Source organism: Hevea brasiliensis, unplaced genomic scaffold (genome assembly GCF_030052815.1).
Source record: "Hevea brasiliensis isolate MT/VB/25A 57/8 unplaced genomic scaffold, ASM3005281v1 Scaf421, whole genome shotgun sequence".
NCBI classification, from domain to species: Eukaryota; Viridiplantae; Streptophyta; class Magnoliopsida; order Malpighiales; family Euphorbiaceae; genus Hevea; species Hevea brasiliensis.
In genome coordinates, this window is record NW_026614942.1 from 1 (window position 1) to 11279 (window position 11279).

At 26.5% G+C, this 11279-nt stretch overlaps 1 protein-coding gene across 1 annotated transcript; it reads left to right on the plus strand.

Moving 5' to 3' along the window:
• Positions 1–7742: 7742 nt before the first annotated feature.
• On the plus strand, positions 7743–8674 carry LOC131177358 (transcription factor HEC3-like). Its single transcript, XM_058142328.1, has one exon. It carries the CDS (start codon positions 7743–7745, stop codon positions 8415–8417), a length of 675 nt encoding a protein of 224 aa, XP_057998311.1. The 3' UTR covers positions 8418–8674.
• The last annotated feature ends 2605 nt before the right edge of the window (positions 8675–11279 follow it).

Below are 11279 nucleotides of genomic sequence, written 5' to 3' on the forward strand. Positions count from 1 at the left end.
ATTTCATAAGGAAAATTATACAGCTTGATAAGGATCTTAAATCCTTGATCCAACAAAGAAGATTTAGTATGGAGTTCACCCCGAAGGAAGCTGAAATCAGGAGACTAAAGAAACAATTAGCCCAAGTTGAAGCAGACCTTCACAGACCTACAGAAGTGCCTACTTCTTACAGCCCTTTCTCTACCCAGATATCACAAAATCCTTTCCTCCCACTCTTGAACCTGCCTACTCAAAATAATTTTTAATTATAAAATAATTAGTTGATGTATATAAAAATTTTATTATAGTAATTAAAAATTTATTAAAATTTGAAATTTAAAGATGTTTTGATGAATGAAGAATAAGAAAATTAATGCTCAATGAAAAAATAATTATATTTTAATATAGTTTATAAACATTTAAATTATTATAATTATTAGTACTCAGTTTATATATAAATTAATTGCAATTAAATATTAATAATCGCTTTTTTTTTTACTTTTGCATATTTATTTATTCTATTATAAAAAAATCTATTAATATTTAAATGATATTAAGAATTGGAGTTTTAATGAATTTTTATGTTTACTACTTCCTCCTTTCATAAATAATAGTCACATTTAACTTTTTATTTATTCAAAATTTTTTTATCATATTTAAAAAAACTAAGAAGAATTATTTTTTTTAATTTTATTAATTTTCTTATAAAATACAGTAAATATTTATATTTTCTAAAACTAATATTTTAATTTAGATAAAGGGTAATAATTACAAGTATTTTTTTTATGAAAATGAGATTATTCAATTATTTTGTTAATTATTGTAAAAATTTCAAATGTGACTATTATTTATAGACATTAAGAGCAAGTACAGAGTCTAAATTTTATTGAAAATTAGAAGTAATTTAATAGCACTTTTTTTTAGGAAATGACCAAAATTGAAATGATAGTAAAAAAAATTCTTTTATAAAGCATTATGGGCCTTTATTAAATTCAAATTAGAAAATAATTAAAATTATTATTAATATACTAATATATATATATAGGAATTTTTGAACATTTATTAAATAAAATTTAGTATGAATATTTATTCAATAAATTAACTCTAAATAACAATAAATAAAATCATATATTATTTTATGTATGAATATATGTTTCGTATCATTTATATTTTTCAAATATCATAATCAATCAAAGTAATAAATTTTAATAATTAATTAAAAAAATTAAATACACTTTGAGTTTCTATCAGAAATTGATAAATTTTTTTGAAAACATAAAAGTTAGAAAAATATGAATTTCTGATTTGTAGTTATTTCTTTTTTATAAAAACTGAACAATTTTTTTAAAAAAATGAAACTTACGATTTTTTTTAAATGAATTTCAGATTTTAGTTAATTTTTTTTATAAAATTTTACTTTGAACTGTAAAATTAATTAATATAAGTATAAATCAAATACAAATAGGGGTGAGCAGATTTCGATTCAAATAAAAAAACCGAACCGAATCAATTCGATTCAATTGGTTCAATTTTAAAATTCAATCGGTTCGGTTTTATATTATAAAAATTTCGATTATTTCGGTTTGGTTTGGTTTTGAAGAGAAAAAAAATCAGTTAAATCGAACCAAACTGAATAGTAATTTTATTTATTCAAATTGAACCGAATCAATTTTTGAATTGATTTATTTTTATAGGAAATTTATAAATTATATTTAATTATATATATATAAATTGTTTAATTTCATTGATTAACGGTTATTAGGTTCAAACCAAAGTCAAAATTGGATCAAATAACTTGAAAATCAAGTCTAAATTAAAAAATCAATCAAAAATCAAAATCGAAACGTTTGAATCGAACCAAACTTCTTCAGCTTGAGCAGTTTAGTTTGATTCGATTTTTCATTCATTTCGGTTCAGTTTGATTTTTAAAATATGTAATTCGATTTTTATAATTAATTCGATTCAGTTCGGTTCAGTTTGAATCGAATATAAAAAATTAAGGATAGTGTTTCTAATCGTTTATATTATTTTCAGATTTTTTATTTTTTGGAATATTTTGAGATTAACGCGAAACATAAATGAAAAGATACAATCTGGTCATGAAACATCAATGAAGAGGAAACATGCAAAGTGAGAACTACAAAACAAATTATAATGATATAGATTACATGAGCATCGCTATTTTTTATAATAATTTATTTAATTAAATTAATTAATATAATTTTAAAAAATTATTTAATATAATACTATTATATATTACATTATATAATAATAGGTAAAATTAGAAATAATTATATATTCATAAGAAAGTGCATGTAGCACACATTAAGTATAGGAGAGCGAATGTGATAAATTAATGATAAAAAGAGCGAGTAAACAAAAGAGAGAACTAAAATGATGTAAAGAATAATAGTTTCAAAAGATTTACAATCTGTTTTCTTTAAAAACAATTTGGCTCACTAATAGTTTAGAAAATGCACGGGTATGCCAGATACTGAGTAAATCACTTGAGATTGCCCTCTGACTTTCGGATCAAATGACTGTGAGAATTGACAGCACTGAACGTTGTTTCATCAATTTTACTCCGAAATTAAAAGAGTAAGTAAATTGGAAATTAAAAGGATGTTTAAATTAATTGAAAAGAGAGTATAGACTTGAAATTAAATATAAAAATTTTGAAAAAATAAATGACTGATAAAATAAAAATAAAAATAAAAGATTACTACAGTTTGATTGAGTTGTTTGATTTTGTTGGAAGTTTTCACGTTACAGTTAGTTGTAATCACCTGTCCACTCCTTGGAACTACTTAGAACCCTTTAAAATTGTTGTCAATTCTCTTCTTTCAGAAAAACACCTAGTAATTACTATTGATTTAATTATTAATTAAATAATAAAATATAATTAATTAAGAAAAAAATTAATTTAATTTATTTTTAGTTCTAAAAATAATTAATAAATAAAATAATTATTTTTGGGTGTAAACACAGTCTTTGAATTTTAATATGGAATTAATTTCAAATAGAGTTGAGTGGCGAAATTGATCTATATAGTGAATCCAATTAATTTGAAATTAAGATTTATTATTATTATTATTATTATTATTATTATTATTATTATTATTATTATTATTATTATTCAAAATGTAGTAGAATATATTAATATGTAAAAGAGCAAAATGGGGTTTTCAAAGGGCTCCTTATGGATCCAACAAGAAGGAGGCTCACTTTTCTCTTTCATATCTACATTTTGGGAAACTTGAAATTTCTCCCTAACATCAAGCTAAGAGAAGTCATTGTAGTGCAGACTCTGAGGAGAAGCCACCCCACCAGCTAGGGCTTTGAATTTCATGACCCTTTTTTCATTTTTTTTTTTTCTTTTTAAGTTTGAGTGGTGGCAATGATTTTAATCCAATAATATAACCCTTCTCTTGCAACATGTTCTTCCTTTAATACCAACTATTCATATATAAAGTGATTACTGATCATCACAATGCCATTATCAACCTTTAATTTCTTTACATATATATATATATATATATATATATATATATATATATATATATATATATATATTAATTGAGACTAAATTATAAATTTTATTAAATATCAAGAATTAAATTATAATTTATTATAAAAATTTCAAATCCTAAATAAAAATCTAAAGAAGAAAAACAAATAAAAAAACTAATTTTTCCCCCTCTTGGTGGGTTACATTAAATTTGGACACTGACTGAAAAGAGGAATTTGTCAATAAATTAATTTTCCTTTTCTATTCCTATTTATTTATAAAGATGGCATGATGGATTGTACTAATCTATGAATTATCCCAACTGCAACATACATAAATTAAGACATTTCATGTACATGCACATGGACATGCTTGGCATCATTATGGCATATAATGCATTTATCTGATATTTTTTAAGAACAAAATCTTAAATCTAGGAAAGGAATAGTCAATGTCATTCATAAATTTTAGGATTATCATATTAAATAATAAAATTATAACTATATATTTTACAATTAAATCATATTTTTTTGTAATAAAGTTCTTTTAAAATCACTAATTATTGATTTGTTCTAAAGATTTTTTTTCCCTTGTTCTCATTCCTAAATTTTTTTAAAACATTATACTTATTTTCAAATTTTTTTCCTTCTCAAATTTCAAAATCAAGTTGAATATCCATATATAATCCTATAAAAAAATTATTAAATCTACCAATAACTCCAAACTCTTATATAAATTTTTTTTAACTAAAAAAAAAAGATTTTCAGCGACGAAATATCAATCCGTCGGTAAAAATATAAGTTTACTGACAAATCCTTTACAAATACAATTAGCGACGATATATAATTGCAGCGATAATTATAATTCGTCGCTAATATATTTCATTTAAATTCAATTTTAGCATCGCTGAAAACTTTAACGCTAAGTATTACCAAAAATTTAGTTGCATCAACGATAGATTTATCACTATTTCGTCGCTAATCTAGCGATGGAAATGTTATCTGCCGCTGAAAATTCTATTCTTTTACATAAGAAATTGAAATATTTTAACCAAAATTTTCTTAAATTATATTTAAATCTCAAATATTAGTAATAAAATTTACTTAATAAAAATATTTGTAAATTCTAAATTTTTTTTATTATAAGTAGCTTTGATTAGCTTAAAATTGTGTTATATAATAAACTCAATTATAGTCCAATTTGAAAAACTCTGTGCAACCAAAGTTAATTTTCCATTATTATATAAAAATAAGCACAATTTCTCATTCTTTACTACTCTTCTATTACTTACACTTTCCTCCTCTTATCCAAACAGACCCTAAGTGAAGCTCACCTAATCGCAAATGGTATAGATTTTTGTACTGCGTCTCAATTCCTCATTCATGTCAGCATGTATCACCAGCGATTAAGTTTTTGCAGACTATATGTATCATTTGAAATATGGCTTGCTTCAAGTCCAAGTTACCCATATGCATATAATTCTTGCACAGTCTATAATATTAGAGTTACCTTCGATTTTTAAACATTATAGAGTCTCAACTTCAAGTGTTAATCAAAGCGAAATAATCATGAAACAGGTACTCATCACATTGACCTATTAATCGAATGGCTTTCATACTCACCTTTTAATGTCAATATATGCGTAAAGGTCTGTTGTTTCATCATGGGTTTTGGGGGAGAAGACCCCAAACGAAACCCTAGAATGATTGCATAGTGCATGCGCAAGTATAGAATATCTCTTATTATAGGAAAGATACATAAGGAAGTGACCAGGTGTGTGTTGCACTTGTTGAAAATAAAAGTGTATGACCTAAGAGACACTAGCACCACCGTCTGATCTGGAATAGAGGGGCGTGATTCAAAGTCTTAAGTGGGTCTCCGTTTCTTCTGCGCAAGCATTTCATGATTGATAGTACCTCACGTTACAGACAGATATTTATACATATATATCCAAAAAATACTGCCCAGGATTAAGGATTTTCAAGCCAAATAATCATTATGAATAAAGAATCTGGTGGAGCTTCTATTCATGATGGTCTCAACTAGGAACTATCTAGCTAGCAACTGTGTATATATATATATATATATATATATGTGCTTGCTGCTGTTAGAATTGATTCAATCAAGTGCGACATATGCAAATGCTCTCTCTCTCCAATGATAACCCATGAACCAGCAAGAGCGACAGAAAATTAAGGGTTTTGAAACCAAATCATCATTTAGTAATTAAGGCTAAAAAGATTTATTAATTATTGAGATCTTTGATGCTAAATTAATTACAGTTTAAATTCATCATCAAGTTCTTCTGCACTTCTCTTTTAAGGCTAAACAAGGAAAATTCAATAGTATACCAGAAGCACATAAGTGTTTCGTCAATCAGTGGTTCTCCCATGAGAATAAAGAGTTCTTTTATTTAAGGGAGCATGTATACAGATGTATTGAATAATCTCTCTACGAAAATATATAAAATAAAAATTTAATATGAGAACTTCCAATTAGAATCAGGTTATCAGACTAATCTTAAATACACTTAAGTGAAAAAGCCTAGAAATGCAAAATACAACCAAACCAGAAAGGAGAACACAAAAATATGCTAAATATACTTAATTGTTATTTCTTTAATTTTTTTTCTTTTTTTTTTTCCTCTTGTTGATCGTTACATCCTTGAACATCTCACATGCTGCCTTTTTCATTAATTTAATGCGTTTCAATTTGGAAAGTCCAGTACTGCTTTCGTTAATGTGAAATCAGCTTCTTCTCCTTTTTCAAAGATAGTTAGATTGAAAAACACGGTTCTCTACTTCCTCGTCAATTATGCTCACCCCTCAATTATCTTCATCTACGGAATATGATTCTTCAATGAAAATGATGTATCTTCGTTTTCTCTAATTAAAATGCCAATGTTTTCTTTTCTACACCAGTGTTTCAGAACCTTAATGATATCCCAACTTAAACATCTATGGATTGATAGAAATTATCATTAAACTAATTGTCTAATAGTCGAGTGTATGTGTTATCATATAAAAAGTCAGATATTCAAAACCCTAAATAAATTGTTTTTCCCTTGATCTCAAGCTTTATATATATAAACATCATAGAAGTTTTATATATGTCAACTTGGTTGACAAACACTTCAAGATTATTTATTTTGATTGCATCACGCAAGTGTAGATAAATATGACCTTATAAAATTTAATCTCGATAAACGAAAGCTAAATATTTGTAATCATAAATACCAAATAAAAAACCCCTAACAACTCTCCCTTTCAAACAAATTTCTCTAATTTCAACATTATAAATTGTTTATCTTTGATCCTATGAATAATATTATCATTTATGAAAATCGAGTAATATATATAGTAATCCAACATATATAAAAAGTCTGAAATGTGAATGATTTGTCAACCTAATCTGCATACCTTCACCTGAAAAAAAAAAAATACTCCGAACAATTGATTACTCTATGTAAGTCTGAGAAAAAGGAATTTATCAGGCTTTGAGAGAATTAAAGAAAATAGGAGAGGAGAGAAATTTCCAAAGTCTCAAGAATAGAGCATATAAATGGGTGTATGCTGCCATATGCAATGAATTCATTTGCTAAAAAATAATACAATATTAATGATCAAGAAGTTATTTTTGAATGCTCTAAAAAAAAAAGAAGTTACTTTTGAAAAACCAAACCAATTCCTTCAGTTCCCATATTGGCTGAGACAAAGAGAAGATATCATTTCAAAAAGCTAAACCTTTGTGACGAAGGCTAGCTAGGATTTCAGTGCTGGTGTTGGCCTGTTAAACCCATATTAAAAAGTAATATATGGAAAAGAAAATTAACTATTTGGTGTAGCTATCCATTCCTTAGGTGCAATTCTTGGCTCTCTATATAGCTATAGGGTCCTTTCAAGAAAAGAAAGAGAATCTCAACCCTTGATCATTTGAGGCGTAGCTATAAGTTCAGCCACCCTCTAGCCTAGCTATCTATTTTCAATTCATTAATTTCTCATTTCCTTTTAAATACTAAATTTTTTGCATCACACTCTCTCACAATCCTTGGCATGTGCCTTGCAGCTTCTCAAAGTTTCAGAAATAATCCCCAAAGAGGCAGCCAAACCCTTAGTGTTGGATACTTTTATAGTGTTGCGTAATCGTTTCTGAGTCAGAAACCACTTCAAGATCCCAATAGAGCTACACAGATATCCTCTCTTTCTCTTTAATTCTTTGTTTGTAAGGAAATCCCACAAAAACCTAATCTTTTATCATGGATATCAACCCTTCTAAGTTCACAAACCACACTTCAGACCTTGAAATGTCCATGGAAAACCAAATCTTCCATGACCAAATTCCTTTCAACTCATATTGTCCTGCAGGTTACTCTCTCCAAACACACCAAACACCTTCTTCTTCTTCTACTACTCCCATCCCCATCTCAACCTTTCTTGTTGACCACATAGGCATAGGAAACTATAACATGGAGGAAGTGGAAGGGCCAGAAGAAGAGCTAGTAGCCATGAAAGAAATGATGTACAAAATCGCAGCTATGCAGCCTGTAGATATAGATCCAGCAACAATTCGCAAGCCCAAAAGACGAAACGTAAGGATAAGTGATGACCCCCAGAGCGTGGCAGCACGTCATAGGAGAGAAAGAATAAGCGAAAAGATGAGAATTTTGCAAAGACTTGTTCCTGGAGGAACAAAAATGGACACTGCCTCCATGCTAGATGAAGCTATTCTTTATGTCAAGTTCTTGAAAAGACAGATTCGCTTACTCCAATCTAATCAAAACCCACCATGCATTGGAGGCTGGAAACCTCTTGTTTCCACCACATCGTCCACCCTTGAGTCTCCGGCACCAGCAGGCCCTGGAAACGCTTTTCTCAGTAATGGTGGTGACCCTGCAGCTATGTGCTTCAATCATGAGGTAATAAGTGATTAGAGGGTAATTATTAAGTGTTAATTATTGTTGAAATTGTGTAAATGATTTAAGAAGGTGTCATGTGTGAGAAAAAGTTGTTAGGATATTGTTGACTATAATGGTCTGTGGAATAATAATCATAACGGTTGGCTCCAGTTACGTACAACCATATACATATATTATATAATAAGGCCCATGGATGGTGAGGGTTGGCCGGAAAGTTTGTTTGGCCGACTCTCTTCCGGAAATAAAACAGTGACGTGAGAAAACTTTTTCAATATTCTCTCCCTTTCTCACTACATACACATTTATATACATGCGCGCACGCATGCAAAGATATATACATATTCATAAATTATATAAGATTGATTATGATTATTAAAACTAAAAAGAAATTATATATCATGTGTATATATCCGCATGCGTATACGTATATCTCTTATGAATGCTTGAAAATGTGAGATTTCTCTTATATTTGCTTATTAGGGAAATGGGAACATGATTAATTAGTGAGATTGTAGAGAATTGGGAGAATATTATAGCTATAGCCGCTAGTTATTGTCTACCAATTTGGCATGCAGAGAGGCAAAGAGTTAAAGTATTAACTAATTAAAACCCTAGGTATAGATGCAGTCTGCCCATGACAAAGATCAGAAGAGCAAAATAATAATAATATTCACAGAATACTCAATTCTCTGCTATATATATAGAACATTGCTCTAGTTCTTACTCATCCTGGAATAAGTTTCTCTTTCTCAATCTTCTTTTTCTAATTATATGAGATTTTTTTAATTCTTTTTTTTCCTTCTGCATGTGTGTGTTAATTTGTATCCCTTTCATTGGGTTAAGTTTATTAATTTTATTAGATATAACAAAAACTATATATTAGTTTGATACTTACTTAAATATATATACTTGAACTTTATTAATTATTGGCATCCCATATTTTTTTCCATCTCATACCTCTTCTTATTTTTAGTTTTACTATAATTTTCACAATTAGATTTATAATTTTTTTTTTATAACATCTAAACATATACAATTTATTTATCTAATTATTTCACAATTTATTATCTTTATTTTTTAAAATTTTTTTTAATGATTTGATCTAAATAAATTTTAAAAAATAAAGAAAAATCTATATAATATATAATTATGTAAATGAGAGAGGAACGTTGAGATTTTCAAAAATACTCATAATAATTTAATGTTATAATAATGAAACGAAAAAAATTTATTTTTAATCGTAATTAAATCTTTAATTAATTAATTAATTTTGTATAGTCTAGTCTTATATGGTGCAAAGTGAAGGTTACAAGCTTGCTGTGGATAAAATCTATGAGTGTTTATGTCATTACCAATTGTTATCTTAGATTTTTGGAAATTAAATAATCTATAACGTTATATTATATATGAAAATATAGTAAGAAATTACATATATATATATATATATATATATATATATATATATATATATATATAAGTTAAATAATAAATATGTATAACGACTAAAAATAGCGTGCAACGCACTATTAATTAAAAAACTAATTCCTAAAAGTGTTTAAATGGTATGTATGATGGGAATTAAAAAAAAAAAAGTGATGGGTAAAACATATAAAATGCATAACGAACCAAAAAATAAAAGTTCAAAACTAAATTAGATCGAAATTTTTTTTTTTTTAGCCTTTAATTTGTTTTGTATACACTTGAATTTTTTAGATTAATGGTTCTCTGGTAATATGATCCTAAATTAAGTAGGTCTAATTAAAAAATTGTAGAGTTTAAATTATGGCACCTTTTTAATTTATTAATTAAATCTTATCCATGTTTTTAAATAATTTACAAGTATTTCGTGTGAAAACCCTCACCCCTAAACTTGGGGAAATTTTATAATAAAGCCATAATTTTATAGACTATAATAAATAAAATAAATGCTTCATTTTATAATTTCTCATAAAGTTGAATTTTTAATTGAATGATTTTTTTATACATTACAGCAGGTTTTTATTATTTTCATCTATACCTTTTGAATTGATACTTTTACTTTCATGAGCATCGCTCCTAATTAAGATTATTGAAAGATAAATATTTGGCAACAAAATTAAGTAGTCAATGCAACTGTTATACGTACAACAAAATTGTATAATTTTAATGATTGATTATATAAGATTCACATAAAACTCTTATAATCAATAGTTATAATATAATTATCGTATATATAATGATTATATTTTAAAATTTTTAGTGAATTCAACTTGAGATTATTATTATTATTATTATTATTATTATTATTATTATTATTATTATTATTATTATTAAGCTTTGTTCAACAATCCCTCCTTCAAATGGACCATAATTTATATATATCGATATTTAAATAATTTTTTTTGAAGTTATTATTTTAATTCACAATAAAAAATTATTTTCGTTTTAATTTGGCTAATCAATACATTAATGGAAATTAAGTTTTCAAATTGAGATAAATTGTGAAAACTAAAACATTTGAATATAATTAAAAAAAAAAAACAGAAAAGGGGCTTTTTCCATCATCATATAAACTAAATCCTTGTTATATAAATTTTAAATTAAAGTCATTTTTTTATCATATAATACAAATCCTTGTGTATTAATGTTAACTTGGAGACACTATAAATCTTAATAAAATAAATAAAAGTATAGGTAATAGGTCTCTCCCATGGTTATTAGGCATGGGCTCAATGCATATGTTTTAAGTATGGTGGCCAATCATCAATATACATGTAGGTTAATGACGATTAGTATACTACAAATTATAAACACAATGCAAGCCTCTAATTGAATGTGCGAAAGAATTTTGAAAGATACAGAACCATAGGCAAGAAAGAAAAGAGGAAGGCCAGTGAA

Excerpts from the sequence above, each read along its gene's own strand:
- LOC131177358 (XM_058142328.1), top strand. The coding sequence starts at position 7,743 with ATGGATATCAACCCTTCTAAGTTCACAAACCACACTTCAGACCTTGAA.